We start from the raw sequence: 15,959 nt of genomic DNA on the forward strand, positions 1-15,959 counted from the left end.
AAAATATATAATAAGTATGGTTGTATAAGTACTCTTGCTTGTAGGGAGCTTTCACTCCGACCTTCTTTGGTCTGGACATTCAGACTTTTCAGTTTAGTCCCTAAACAAAAGTAAAAGGGTGTGAATGGCGCCTCTGACCACGATCCAGACAAGCGGACCAACGACAACAAGGTGGTCTCGGCCGGGATCAAATGAATAATGGTTCGGTTTGTTTTTGCAGCGTGAAAACAATATTTTGAATAGTTTGTCATGTCAGAGCAATTACAAGAAGTTGCGAAAGCATTAAACGATACAGGAAGAAGTGGAAATACCTCTCAGGATTGCTTGTATGATAATGAGGCAGTTAATCCCTAATGATACTACAGAGGTAAAGGAATTAACGTATTGGTGCACGCCCATCTGTAATCCAATCGATGTCAACAAAAGGTAAGTGCAGCCGGCCTAGGCGAGGACAACAGGACGTACGCATGTCAAACAAGAGCTCACTAAACTGCAATGTGGAGCCAAATCTAACCAGATCAAATGTAAACAAAGCTACAAGAGACAAGACATATAACAAGTAAGAGTTAGCACATTTCATCAACAATACCCCCCCTCCCCCTCTCTCTCTCTATCTCTCTCCCTGCACTACAGCATGAACACTTGGCCAAAATTACAGGTACGTTCTCCCGACATAGCAATCAAATGGCCTCTAAGACGCAAATGACCAGAGCCCACACAGACAATAGCCACTTTTCCTTTTTACGTGCAGCCTCCCATCACGCAGTAAACACCTATTATATTCTTACCGTGCTGACCGTCAACAAAACAAGCCGGTGGGACTTTACGTTAGAGTTTCAGCGACTTTCCTCCATTGTTTTTGCATGTGACGACATAGTGTGTGTGTGTGGGTCTGCTCTCAGACATGTCTGACCATGAGGGGATGAGGAGCAAGGATGAAGGATACAGATCTGACTTTTCTTAAAATTCTCCAGCAGTGTTTTATAACTGCAGTGTCCTCCCGAGCCACTTGCTCCGGCACCATATAATTTACACAACATGCCTTTGAGCTTATAAAGACAGCCAGATGTGTGTGAGGGTGTGTGTGTCGGTGTGTGTGTGTGTGTGTGTGTGTGTGTGTGTGTGGCCTACGCCTCCTGCAGCTATGCTATATTTGCTCTCCCTACTTTTCTCTTTTACTGTAGCCCGGGTAGTCAAAGGTGCATGTCCAAACACATCTTGCACATACTCTCACACAAACATGTATGCACAGTGTGCACGCAGGGTGTGAGGAGGACAAACAGCTCCATAGCAAAGCCATCATGTCATCACCGCCAGGTCCAAGAGGAGGGACGCTCATCCACAGACATGCCGAGTCATCCAAGTGTGTGAAAAGGAAAACCATCCTGTAGAACTGTAATCACTGTGAGGGTGAATGCACGTGCAGGGCTGATCCCAGACATCTTCTTCTTCTTCTTCTTCTGACCTGAATGACGTGAAGTGTTTTTCACTGAAGTCAGAGCAACAACGACCACAACAAGCAGTTTCCCTGTGTACAAATGTCAGGTCTAGATGTGATGAGAGAAGCATCTCAGCTAGGGATGGGTGACACGGACAAAATGAGATCTGACGGTATCGATAGATATCACGATAAATGTCACATTATAGCAATGTCGCGATATATTTTCCATAATTATTTATTTTTAAATTTAAAGGCAGATTTTTGCTCCTGATTGAAGTTTGTACTTTGTGCACTTTAAAGTAATTATGTGTCATACTTCCTCACTCTGCTGACACAATGCATTAGCACACTGATACAAACTGAACCGTTATATTATTGACATTGTGTTATCGCCCCAGCTCTAATCTCGATAGTCCAGGTGTTGCAGACTATAACCTGGCATCTGCCCAAAGGTGCCTCTGTAAGGGGCCCTACAGAGGGCTCCATCAGGCCCTCCACCAACTGAATACATCGTATCATACTGTAGCACAATTTATTATATCGTGACACAGATCATATATTTCATCTTATGTGTTTGTGTTCATGTTCAAATACTGGATGAAGAGGAGGAAGAGCAGGAGGATGAGGAGGAAGAGAAGACGGAGGGAGGGAGGGAGGGAGGGGGGGATGAAAATATTTGGGATCCCTTGCCTCCAATACGTGGCCACAGCCATTTGGCCTACATTTAAAACCCAGCTCACTCACACCGTTAAAAGTTGTTGTCTTCCACCACAGGTATGTGTGTGTGTGTGTGTGTGCGCGCGTATGGAACATTCAGGAGCAGAGGGAAACTCTCGACTCTCCTGTGCTGAACTTTTTCTTCTCCAGACAACTCACCACTACATGTCGTCCGCTGCTCTCCGCTGGAGGAGGAACTTCTTTTTCACTCGACGCTGCTGGAAATCACAGCTTCATGGAGGTATTCCTCATCCGCTCCGTGGAGACAGCGTGAAAAGTCCCGCAAGCCGGAGAAGCTCCTGAATCATAAAACGCAAAAATTGTCCGGAGCGAAAAGAGGGAACGAGTCTCAGGAGCGGGTTCAAAGTCACTCCGGAGGTTCTGGGGCTTTCTGGTCGAGAAGCTGCTTCAGTGAAAAAATGAAGAAAAAAGTTGTTTTCCGGCCGCAGAACAAATAGAAGATAGACGAGTGGAAGTGAAGTTGTGTTCCTTGACCGTGAATAAGAAGCACAGTGCTCTCCGCCGGGCTCGAACTCTCGGTGTGTTTATAGTAGTGGTCCCTCCGCTCCAATGGAGGCGTTCAGGGCCAGGGGGGGAGAGAGAGAGGAGCTCACGGGGCGTTCACTGTCGGCGGGAAAATAATGGAAACGCGAGATTCACGTGCACAAGTCAGAGGTGTGGGTTGTGCATCTCGCCTCCTCGGTGTTAATGGAGGAGAAATTGACCAGGTTAAAAAGTTTAAATAGGTCTGCACTTAAAATACATTTTGGCCAAAGATGGTTACTATTATTTTAGGTTGTTCTTATTGCACAAATGTTTTGCTTTTATTTCCAGTCAGTTTGAATAGTTATTTGATGGAGACTCACAATTGGTCGAGTATGTGTGTATGTTGGTTTCACTTTTGGGCATCTTATCGTATAGTCACGTATTAAAATATGACAAATGATGTAAAACATCATGTGAATTTACAGATGAGTACATAAATTAGTTTGAATTTAAGACTCATCTAAATACAATGCTGTATTGTCCTGTTGACCCTGTGTTAACTGCAAATGACAAATACAACTTGAATCACTCAAATATGTGAGAAATTCTCCACAGGCCAGCAGAGCTCAGGGGTCCCAGCCTCTGCGGGGACCCTGAAGGCGGCTCCAGATGCCGTCCCCTCTGACATCAGACCGGAGGAATGTGAGGAATGTGGGCTCCTGGGAGAAGTCCTCCTGGTTTAATGGTTTTCCAGGGGCCACAGAGGTGACTGGGCGTCCAACAAAGAAGGTCTCCTCACATCTCATGTCCCCTCTCTTTGCCTTATGGCCCTGGATGGGTCACAGCATCACGGGGGCCAATTTATTTACACAACCTACAAATTTACAACATTGAGGCTGATTAAAGGAAGAAGTTTCACAAAATATATACTTTGCTATTTAAATTTAGGAGGCTGCCACTGGATATTTATTGTATAAATCAATGCAGTTATTACATAAAAATGTTTAGTATCATATTAACATTCAGTATTTTATGAAATATACAACAATCGTATTTGATAGTATCTTTGATTAAGAGTTAATTTTGTTATACCCTATTATATTATTATTATAATTATTACTATTGAAACTTATCGGTGTAAGTAGGTGATATCCACATTTTATACAACAGAAGTATATATTCATCTACTTCCACCCGAGGAACCACCTAATAATGACATTTTTTGACTTTAGAATGTTGATTTTATTTATTTATTTAATTAATGCTTCAGTTATAGCTCTGGTCATTTTTATCTATGTGTACAGCGATTTTTCAAACCTTTTTTTAAATTGAAATATTGTCATGTTCATTGCCAGCAACATATACATTTAAATATGTGGTATACAACATGTAATTTGCGTCTGATAAAGTCAGGTTCTTTTCACTTTCCATTTTAAAATCCAGAGAAGTTCAACAGAGAAAATATTAAAGACTTGACCTCTGTGTCCTCAATTGTGGTTTTCTCCATGCTGTATAAAATTACAATGTTATTATTGATCCATATCTATACTTGGGATAGTTTCCCTTTATATTTCTTATTCATTTATGTTCATTCAACCACATTAAACCATATATTGCATTGGCTGACACACACTTGCTTTCATGCTGTTTAGTGTCTTTGTGAATAAGGTCCATAATGATCTCATTAAATTATTTCAAATATCCTAGAAGGTTATTAGTCACTTCATCCTATGAGGATATAATAGAAGCACATTTTAAAGGTACCACAGGAGTGTCTAATTTTTTTTAAAGCAGAATGAATGTATCTCAAGAGACCGTAGAGGTTCATTGAAACCTGTAGTTATGTCACAGTGAAGTCCTGTCAGAGAGAATATGAGAGTTACAGCGAAGGCCTGGATAAATGCAGTCAATTATTTTGTTGTGTTTAAGTTTAGCTCTAATTCACAGATTGTACATTTTACACATACTGAAAAGTATACAAACTTAACACACAACATATATTCCACGGTATATATGTTTTAATTATTTATTATAGATTTACATTATAAGTTGGATCAAAAAGAATAATACAATTCTCAGCTGAATAAAACCGAGGCTTATTGGATTCAAGGATTATTTGCGACTAAATATCAACCTCTTGTGGCGAACATGAAACTCACAACAACAGCACTCCGCACAATCGTTATTATGAGCAGTGCTGTGCAAGTTCACACCTCTCATGAACTAGTTCAGAGCTCAGTTCATACAAGTAAACATGAATAGTTCACAGTCATAGTTCACCATTTAAATTCTGAACTAGTTCATTTAATAGTTTTAAGGTGGAAAGTGAGAATGAAAGACTTAACTTATTAAAGAAAACCTTATCCATCACTACCCCTTGCCTTTACTGTCGGGAATCTTTATCAGACAGTGTGTAAAAATCCCTCTCTGCTTTCTCTTGCCATTTGTATATGAGACCGAGAGCTGTTGTGTTGCAGGTATGGCCTGCCCCTTTAAGGAAAGTGTGTAGTGTGTGACGTAGTGCACTTGGTTATTGTGGGAAAAGAAGCTAAACGTGTGTGTATAACGAGAAGTGACGGACCACCTAGAGGTGATGCGAGTGTTCCTCCTGCTGTATATCCGATAAATAAAGTGGCCGCATTCCAAGTTAAGAAACATCTCCTCCTCCTTATTCACGGAGCGGTCCGGACGGCTGGTTACCGACCAGACAGCGAGCCAAGATAACCAGTGACAGGGGCGGCTCCTGGTACAGGCGACACAGGAGACTGATTTATCATGACGTGACACATGCAATGTAAAACAATACATTAACATCACACCATCATCCCCTAACCCCGGGGAAGCACCGGAGCCTTACTTAAAAGTTACTTTTATATTTTTGGCTTTTAGAAACTGGATGATTTAACATACTTTAAAAACCTTTTGTTAGAGAATAACCCAGTACTTTGCAAGCTTGTCTTCGGACGCCTTACAAGAATCACAGTCTGCTGTGATGTCCTGAGGCTGCCCCCTGCTGGCTGCTGGGTTCCTCTGCTGCTCTAGCTTGGTTTGTGCAGCTTGTGATTAACTGAAGTTTCCATAAGAGAAAATCTTTAATACCCTTCAAGGGCAATTTGATAAATCATGTTGGCAGTAATTACAGGGTTTAAACACAGGATGTACACGGTTTTAATGTTACCTGCTGCTATCTGTCAGCCCATAAAGTCAAATCTGAAAGCTTTTAAAGTCAGAAACAGAAAGTAGGTTGGTGGTTGAAATGGATTCTGGGAATTTACTCAATGAGTGAGATTAGGGTTGGCCAAGTTAAAGTAAAGGGAACAGAACAAAAAGGGAATTTATAACCCACTCAAACCCTCTTTAACCTATACAGGATTTATTTGGACAGCGAGTGTACATACACATACAAGTGTATATAATATAAGTGCATATCAAATAATAGTGCACATAATAAGACAGTCCAAGCGTTTTTGGTATGTATTTAAAAAGTACACTGCTACATGTTTCTCAAACATCAGCGAATGAGTCACATCCAATGGGAATAATGTCTTTTATTTTCTCTTTCAGGATTTTGGATGAAAGCCCTGGATTGTGCTTCCTGCGGCTTCCTGTGGGAGATGCTTCGGGAGACTTGTTCGCTTTCTTTATTTCCAGTATAAGAGGACCATGTTTTGAATTCCACAATCTGAGGCCATGGCCACAGTGAATGAACACAAATCTGTTTCTCTTTGTCTCGTCAGTGTTGCCTGGGGTCAGAGGTCAGGGGTCGGAGGTCACAGGCTTTTCATCACCTTTTTCTAAGTCCGCCGTCGCTTTGTGTTACAGATTCACTGGGGATAATTGAGCTTTTCAAACAAATCGGACACGGATCAACCTTCAGCAGCACACACAGGCCTCCTCACTCCCTTGTTATTCTCTCCGAATCGTACGACACAAGGAATCAGATAAGAAGCCAGCCTGTTCAGGAGGCCCAGTTGCACAACCTGACACTGAGCTTGTAATGAAATTAATCATAATGCAGAACATACATTTTTATAAGTTTATTGGATTTTTGCAGGAACAGTATATCCAGTCTCCTCCAGGTTTATAGGTGTGTGTGTGTGTGAGGGGGGGGGGGGGGGTCCTCTCTCACAGGACTAACAGCTTGATAGAATAATAATGTAATACGGTGGACTCTGAATGGAAGGTCCTCTCCCTCTCACTGTGACTGAGATACGCTGCCCTTGGAAAAGAACAGAGGACGTGACGGATCGAGGATTTTTGCTCCTGGCTGATGACTAAACACTGGAAAATGTTTATGACTCTGCAACGGAAACAAAATGAGTAAAAAGGGCCATCGTCTGACGAGGAAAGGGGATTTTACACATTAGGGTAGAAAGAAATTAAGTTTCCATCCCTGTTCACTTGTTGGTTTGTTTCCTGCCTCCTTGTTTGGTCTCATCTGCGTTGATCTGCTTGTCAGCAGGATGAAACTCCGTACTCACAATGAAGCTCCAAGTCGCTTGGACTGTTGTTGAAGTCGAGTTTACCTTGTTGAGTCGAATAACAGAGGGAGACACAGAGGGGGGGGGGGGGGGGGTGCACACAGTTTGTCTCTTCTTTAAGTTGAGGTTGACTACAGGGTTTGTCTCACACACACACACACACTCACACTCACACATACATTAATGTGGAGAGCACCTCAGTAACCTTCCTGACGACTGAATAGGAACTTGAGGATGGGGCAAACACAAAATTTGTGAAAGGGTTCCATCGTCAATAGTTGATTTCCGTTACATCGTTTTACTTCTTAAAATAAAAGCACCTGTACTGTAAGGAGGCCAGCAGCTTCTTTTGGACTCTCATACCATCACTGTTGTTGATGCTGTATATTCTGATTTTGACCTTCTTGTACTTTACTGGAATGTTTCTCCACCACCCTCACAAGGAAATGATTGTACTTTTTTCAATTCACGGTTCTCCTGAGAGTTCTATGGCATTTTTCACATCTGGAAATATAAATAGAGATCTTTTTTAACATTAGATCTGTTGAACTTTGGTGTCACATTGTCATCGAGGAAGAGCATTTAAGACTTATGTTCGACTTACGTAAGTCCTGTCGTCATCACCCACATGGAGTCATCCATCTGCTGTCTCTAGGGGAGCAGTCGGGAGTGGTACTGGTGTGTGGTCAAAAGTTAACTTCTCTCATGAGGCTTTGAAAGGTCTTTGACAGACAGCACCACTAATATGATCCTCCATAAAACCATGTGAAGAGGAGCTAAATCCCCCAAAAGTATATGAGGGATTTGATGCCTGACGTGCCTGAGGACATTCACTTGTGTAAATAGTGTGATTCAATCTTTTAAATATTCAGTCTAGCCTTTGTGTTTAATTGACTTTGCTTCATCACAGACTTCTAACGCTGTGTAAATAAAAAATACAAAAAATAAATGTAAGGCCTATTCCAGTGAAAAAGTACAAAAATAAACGAGAAGCTTTGTAACGCTGACATTATTAAATGTTTCTTATATCTGAACATATCTAAGTGATCTATTTTGCTGAGCACATACATGATTCTTCACATCATTTACAATACTACATATATATTGTCTTTATTCTGCAGCTTTCAGAATCAAAACGTGGTTTAATATGTATCTATAACTTAGTCCCCTTACATACATTTCCACAGATATATATACATGTGCACACATTTATAGTGTGAAGCTGAGACAGAGGCAGCAAACTGAAAACAATCCCAAAATAAATCGTTGTTTTCACCCCAGTTTGTCAGTATGTTGGTTTTCTGTTCAGACTTCCATGAAACCTGGTGGAAGTCTTTTTTTAAAATTATTACTTACAGTTTGTATTATTTGTTAAACAGGAAAACAGGAAAACAGGAATGGTGCGTCCCAGAATATACAAACAAACCCTCCTTGAACCCCTGAACTTGTCACCAGCACTTTCAGAACTTGCCTTGGTTGCTGATGTAGACACCTGACATCATCTAAAACAAAATAAAGGAAAAAACTAACAAACAAATACATGATTAAATAAATAACAATGAAAAAAATGTAACCTGCAATAATACTTAATTATTAAATTAAATAACACAAACAATTATCATTTCTCTCTCTATCTCTCTCTCTCTCTTTCATATTTACATACATTAAAATGATAATAATAATAATAATATAGTAATCATAATATTAAGCAGTAGTATATGCATATATACCCATAAAACCTACAAATACATATAGATATATGCATGGATACACACCCATGTACTTATTCACGGACCTAAACTTATCCAAACATTTTCATACAAGGCATACCTGCATGAACATACCTGCATGAACATACCTGCATGAACATACCTTAATACTTAAACTGTGTCAATCCAAAGGTAACCAAACACTTACCCCTAAGGCAACTCCCCACAAATATTTTTTTAAAGGATTTCACTGATTTCCCAGGAAACAATTCATTGATCCTGATAGAAGGAGGAATATGCAATTTCTAGAGGATTATTTAGGTCATTTAAAAAAATGATAATATTGTTATATAGAAATGTTACTGGATAATTATCTTGTCTTCCAATTAACCTGCAACAACTTCTTCTTTCTGCTTTGTCCTTGTACATACGTTGCACCGTGAACACATTCACACAGCTATAGAAAGCTGAATGTGTATGTCAGGACAATGACTAGGTGAAAGGATAGTGGTTTTCTTTTCAAACCCTGTGTGCATGTGCGTGTTTGTGAGTGTTTGTGTGCAGTCATGACGCTCAACCAGTGAGTCAGATCTTCCAAATGAAGTTTCCACACAGGGACTAATGCCTACCTTGTTGTGGGGGAGCCACAGAGAAATAACCCAATCAGCCAAATGGATTCTGCACACTTCGCGCATCACTCCATCCCTGTCACATTAGGGCTGGCCTTTGAGGGATTCAATGCAGAGATTGACACACGCCGAGAAAAGAGCAGTCATTATCTTTGTCCTTTTTTGTCCTCTAGTAATCAAGCGTCGGCCCGACCTAAAAATGCAAACAAGAAATTAAGGAATGTAATCCCCCGGTCAGGGTTTCTTCAAGTTAATGAGGGAGTTTTTTGTGAGAGGAGGAAAGAGGTTTTTAGTTCTTCACCTGTTATCTGGTGACGTGAGTTGCGCCATTGATTAAAAACCGTGTGTGGGTGGCCATTATACCTGCCACACACACACACATACACACATACACACACACATCACACACACACACACACACACACACACACACACACACACACACACACACACACACACACACACACACACACACACACACACCAGTCATAAACGAGCAGGACACCCCTCGCCTAGACCACACCCCGAGGCCTTGAGACTTCATGTGTCTATATAAAGAACTCTCCTCCTCTAAGGAGGCAGCAGCAGACCCTCTCTGACTGAGCATTCAATCAGAGCAGAGAAGAGGCAGGAGAGGAGGAGGAGAGGGATCCCGGTGAAAAAGCGGCCGCTCTGGAAGATCTGTGGACAGACGCAAGGAGAAGAGCGAGGAGAGGGAAACATTTGGAAAAGGTAAACATCTGTTTGTCTTTGTGTGGTCTGGCTGGATCCAAACTGGGTCTGGTTGGGGTTTTTCTGAATGAAGACGCTTTCTGTGTCAGACACTTTCTGAGATGTGCCGCTGCAGATTTGATACATTTCTCAGTCTTTTTGAGAGAAGAGTCATTTGAATTGCCGTCCATTGATATTTCCACCGTTGCAAACAGTGAAAAGTGACTTAGATAACCCTTCAATCACTCTGAATATCAGTGAGGCATGAGGTTTCAATCTATTTTGATTGCAGCTTCTTTGAACACAGTGTGTCTGCGGAGAGCAGAGCTCAGCTGAGTGAGTCATACTGTGGGATGAGAGTAGCCAAGAGTTAAGGAAACGATGGCCCACCAAGGAGTAGAACAACAGAGGAAGAAGAAAATGTATGAAAGGAATTTGATACTTGAAGCAGAGGGGTAGAAAAGTGGGGATAGGATTTTAAAAAGTCAATATCTAAGGAAGGATATAAAAACAGCAACTGAGAGATTAGGTGGAGGCGTCTGCCATGAAGTCAAATATTGACTCTTCTCCATCACTTGAGCGTGGAGTTTGAAATGTGTGCGAGACGTGTGACCCCAGTTTCATTGGGCGCCGTTGAGCAGCTTGAAAATAAACCATTGGAGTCAGGCTTCTCAGCAGGGTAGCATAGGCTTCAACAATAAATTCTGGATTTTGAGAAATAAACATTTATCGTCATAGCAAAAGGAACATCTGGAACTTATTGGAGCACAGCAATTAAGGGGAGGAAACCTCATATATCAAAGCAAAGATTAGCTCTTGACCCTCTAATGTCTTAAGCAGATCTTAACTCAGTCTTGGTTTTCAATCAGTTTAACTGCTTCCTCTGCTTTCATAAAGACATGTGACAAAGTGCACCGAACATTCAAATTCATGATTCAAAGGTGAAATAGTTGAGTTTTCAATCTGGGTTGTTTTGTTTGTTCTGGCACGCGTTCGGGTTCAGCACGGGGCTCGGCCCTCGGAATGACATCACACCCACAATCACCCGGGTTCTTAGAGCTCCAGTTGCACAGGAACAATATTTACATGAGCCAGCTACCCATGCTAGACAAAAGCAGTTCATAATAACGCATTGACACTGCAGCAAAGCGTCCACAGACTGTAATTGGACAGCACCACGTAAACAACGCATTTAATGACAGTACAGCTTTCACTATTGTTGACGTACGGAGGGGCCATCGTGAGGTTCCTCCGACCGTCCGAGTCAAGATTCCGACTTGAGGGAGCGTTCCAGCGGCAACTCGTGGTTTAATTGAACGCGGCATTGATTATATACTGCAAAAACTGCTGCATCTATTTTAGGGACAGCAAAAACAAAACGGCTGTTGTTTTAATAAAGAAGTCACGAAATACTTCTTGTCAGGAGCAGTCGTGAAACATTTTTTCCAACACGTCATTGTTTGTGTGCAAGACAGCTCCCAATGGCTTTTCGTATTTTGGCCTCTTTTCACTTTTCCCGTTCCAACAATGCCCAAAATGTCAAAAATGATAATTGTCTGACAGAGTCGCTTTAACCACTGTGACAGATGCATCGCATTTCCTGTTGCAGCCTCGTAATTCAAGCCACAGTGTGTTTTGCTTGGAGGATTCTAATGTGAAGCAGATGCATCAGAAGATGTTGCTATTTACGCTGTCAAGTTGAAACAATAGAAGTTTGATGTTGTGACTCTGCTGGATTTACACGCCTCGGTTTGTCTTTTGTATGTGCAGGTGAATTTAAATTGAATCCAGCATCGACAGATAAAACCTGCTATACAGTGAGGTAACTACTGAAAGCAAAAGCACAGGTTGTCCAAGGCTGAACAGCTATAAATATTGTTAAAGAGTCTGGGCTGATCTCATGAAGATATCAGGATTACCTGACGTGAAATATGGGGCTTTAAGTGCCTGTTCTTTTTTCTTCGGGTCTCCGACAGTAAATCATGAAACAAAAGACGTGAATCGGAAACACGAGAACCCTGCATCTCCCTCCCAATTCCCTTTTCATCACCCAACCTCCCCCGTGACAAATTTTCAGACGGCCCCTTGAAAGCAGCAAATCTTAATCAAGTGAGTCAGGGAGTGTAACAGGCGCACTCTTTCATTATTGTGGAAAACAACACCATCTATTGCATTACATGCGATTATTAATCTAAAATAGGAATGCCGATAATTGGTGTTTGAGCTCGCAGCAGTTATCCAGTCATGACACGCGGCTATAAATCAACAATAAAGGATAGAGTTGAAACATGCCAAGGTGGAGAAGGAATGGGGGAAGGCGTATGCATTAGTGCTGCTCAAGAGGCACGCTCTGTATTTCTGAGAACGAGTAATATTTCAGGGAAGATTAGACGAGTGGGGGAGAGCGAGCAGGGAGAGTCCTCCACCAACACATTTCTCAAGTTGTGTTTATCAAGAGAACTTCCTGGATGGTACTGCTCGGTTGTTCAGCTCAAAAAAGCCTCTCTCTCTCTCTCTCTCATGTTTCTGTCTCCAGGCTGAAGATGGTTGGTCTACATTGGCTCTTGGTAGCGATGATGGCGTACGTGTGCGTACCAGGGTTTGGGTCCGAGTGCCTGAAAAGCTCCATCTGCAACAACCTGCGCACCGAGCGAAGGATCCAGGTGAGTCAACCTCCCTTCCTGATGTCCCTCAGAAAGGAAACTTCAACCGTGCAGCTCATGTGCTTTAAAGAAGACATGGACAAAGCAACAACAGCATAGGAAACTCATTTTGAACTTTATTGGTTTGATTTTTGATCCTCAAAACAGCAGTAGGAAGATATGATTACCTCGACGCACCAGATATATATTTTTTTTTAATCAAGATCCATGAGTTATTCTCCAAGAATTAACAGCTGAAAAGATAGAGAAACAATCAACCAGTGACTACTTTGATAATAAACAAGCAATACAAGACAAATATTTAACTTATGTGTATTTTCGTTTTCAGTTTTATCTTAAAGAGACTGGATTTTTCCCCACATTGATTTTCTCGTGTACATGGTCAGGATTCTATAAGATAAGGCCGTGTAAATTGTATATGAATCTTCCTCGTTTGGATGCTAGTGACATGAATCTGCATCAAAGTGACAAAAATGCTTGATAATGTATCACCATCAACTCTTTCGGCCAATGACTCAACAGAAATGTTCTTGTTGCTTCTCTGACTTCTCCACGCAGAACTGTATTCGCCTCTGCATACAGAAGATCCAGGCAGAGCTGCCGCAGCTCAATGAATTGGCCCCGAAGATAGACGAGGAAAAGGACCTCTTACTCAGGGTCATTCTGGGCATCCTGGCCTCCAGCAAAGACAAGGAACCGGGCGTGACACCCCACAGCAACGAGCGACGCTCCTACTCTATGGAGCATTTCCGCTGGGGGAAACCAAATGGCCGCAAACGTCGGCCCATCAAAGTCTTCGCGTCGTCTCTGGAGGGAGAGGGCTCCTCCGAGGTCGGCTTCCCCGCTCAGGTTCGCAGGCAGCTGGGTGGTGCCGAGGGCGAGACGAGCGGCGACCTGAATCCACAAAGCAAGGGAAAGCAGAGGGCAAAGGTCAAGTCACAAGTGCCGCTGAGCCCGCAGCACAGAAAAGACGGGAGCTATCGCATGAGCCATTTCAGATGGGGCAACCCCAACACCTCGAAGCGTGACGGCAGCTTTATGAGGCCGCTGGAGGAGAAATCTAAAGCCCAGCTGGCTAAGCTCTTGAGGAACATTCTACACAAGGATGTGCAGAGAGGATCATAGGATGAAAGAAGCATGTTATGACCCACAGATATGAATTAGTATAAGTTACAGGATTTGGTAAAAAGGTTTCTTTCTTTTAATCTTGATTAAAAATATTGAGTTGGTTTTATGTTGAGTTAAATGTTATGCTGCAGCCACTGACCCCTTTGACCTTCTTGACTTTTACGGCTTTTAAATGGGCTTTAAGTGTTTATTTGCTTGTTTGTTTGTTTGTGGTCGGACATGTCATTACTGATTCAAATGTTTTGAAAAAGGAGCTAAAAGGTGAATATTTAACAATAAAGATCATTGTGTTTGTGGCAAAAAATAACTCATCGTCTGATTCATTTCATTTAAAGATGGAAATGAAGGGGCGGACCAAATAGTAGAAACACTTATGTGTCATGTTGGATATCTTTTTTAATGCTTTGTCTACGAGGAAGCGGAGACACGTTTATATACAGTCTGTGGCTGTGGTAAATTATAATTTGTTTAAACCGAGATGCCAGTAGCGGAAAAACAAACACTGGTCTAAGTTGTGCATCAGGAACCTCATCTCTCCCTTCCTCTAATGGAGAGATGAGGTTCCTGACGTAGATCAACTGCTGTGGAAATTTGGCCGATTGAGGTCTCAATCCGTCTCCTGTTTGCAGTCCAATCTCTTTTTTCACGTTTCTTCTCTGATTTCCCATGATGCACGGTGACAATCCACCTCAGTAGTGTGTATTTCACAAAATCCACACCAAGTTACACACACACACAGTATATATTCGTCCTCTATATACGTCTGATGTTTTACATTAGGTTCGATGAATTATTCCCTGGGAAATGGAGGAAAATGCCAACATATTATCTCACAATGTTGAAGAAGTGAACACTTCTTCAACATTGTGAGATAATATCTATTTTCCAGACCCTTTGTTCAGATCTACCCTAAAAATGTAATGGGATCTTTCTTGGACTATGTCCAATCCTTGCATAAAGTTTTGTGTTTTTCCTGATCCTGCAGACAAACCAACTAAAGGACATAACCTCCAGGGCGGCGGTAATAAAGAGATCACATCTTTTTATGCTTAGACAGTTTTATTGTACAACACAGCAACATCACTAGCATGCAGAGTCAGGTATGACACTCATAAGGCATTTTCTCCTCGTAAAAGCTGCCTTTGTCACTAGGTAATCCAGTTTTTAAAGTGCAAAGTTCACAGAATGAATAGAGTTTGACCTACAGCACTACGTTGTAAACAAATCTATATTAACCAAACATGTAATGACAAAAGTAAGATTGAATTACCGTCGGTTAATAATATCACACTAGGCGACATCAACAAGCACACAGCTGACAGGTTCACAGGGCGGTCGTCATTGCTAAGTCGAGTAAAAGATTATTCTACGACGTGTCGCTGGAAGGCTTCGGCTTGTTCTTCGTTAACACGGTGGAAAGAGCCACTGGACAGAAACTGTAAACTGTGTGTGATGAGTTTGGTCTTAATGAGAGCAAAGACGCACATCGGCGTGAATGTTAAAACGTGCACGCTCACTCACATTAACGCAGGTACACTGACCAAATGGTAAACATGAACACACAATCTGATACACTGGCATGTGTGGACATAGATTACACGTACAGGGGGACACTACATTATGTAAAAAAAAAAAAAGAAAAACTGGACTACAGCGAATGACAATAGGGAATAAAAATCAAACGCCATCTTCCACATCAAACAAGACCTGTCACGTGCGACGCGGTCAGGTCACAGAAGCACGGGGGCGGGAGAGACGGCCTCTTAGGATTTCACTAAACTGAACCATCACAGCACGACGACAACAGAAGATACCACGTCACTCACACAAAAGGATCTGCTACCTCTCGTTGGGCCGTGTCAGCCAGGCTCGTGCCACTTTATTGCCATTATACTTACGTTTTTTTTAATACCTGTGTGTGTTTGCGAACACACAAAATGGCTTTTAGACTCGCTTGTGTCTTGCTGTATGAAAAAGATGCAAGGCTTTTAAGT

The 15,959-nt window shown here is 41.8% G+C and overlaps 2 protein-coding genes across 2 annotated transcripts in view; one reads left to right on the forward strand and one right to left on the reverse strand.

The window, feature by feature from the left end:
- Positions 1-2,738, reverse strand: part of LOC133973408 (tyrosine-protein phosphatase non-receptor type 14-like) — a 34,166-nt gene extending 31,428 nt beyond the window's left edge. Inside the window, exon 1 of the mRNA XM_062411252.1 lies at positions 2,318-2,738. The gene's annotated coding sequence lies outside the window, so the exon portion shown is untranslated. The remainder of the gene's footprint in view (positions 1-2,317) is intronic.
- A 7,324-nt stretch (positions 2,739-10,062) lies between these two features.
- Positions 10,063-14,264, forward strand: LOC133973464 (pro-opiomelanocortin-like). The gene is made up of 3 exons (XM_062411345.1): positions 10,063-10,195; positions 12,711-12,837; positions 13,396-14,264. Exons 2-3 carry the CDS (start codon positions 12,718-12,720, stop codon positions 13,960-13,962), a joined length of 687 nt encoding a protein of 228 aa, XP_062267329.1. The 5' UTR covers positions 10,063-10,195; positions 12,711-12,717; the 3' UTR covers positions 13,963-14,264.
- Positions 14,265-15,959: the final 1,695 nt, after the last annotated feature.

This window comes from Platichthys flesus, chromosome 18, assembly GCF_949316205.1.
Source record: "Platichthys flesus chromosome 18, fPlaFle2.1, whole genome shotgun sequence".
Classification (NCBI taxonomy): Eukaryota; Metazoa; Chordata; class Actinopteri; order Pleuronectiformes; family Pleuronectidae; genus Platichthys; species Platichthys flesus.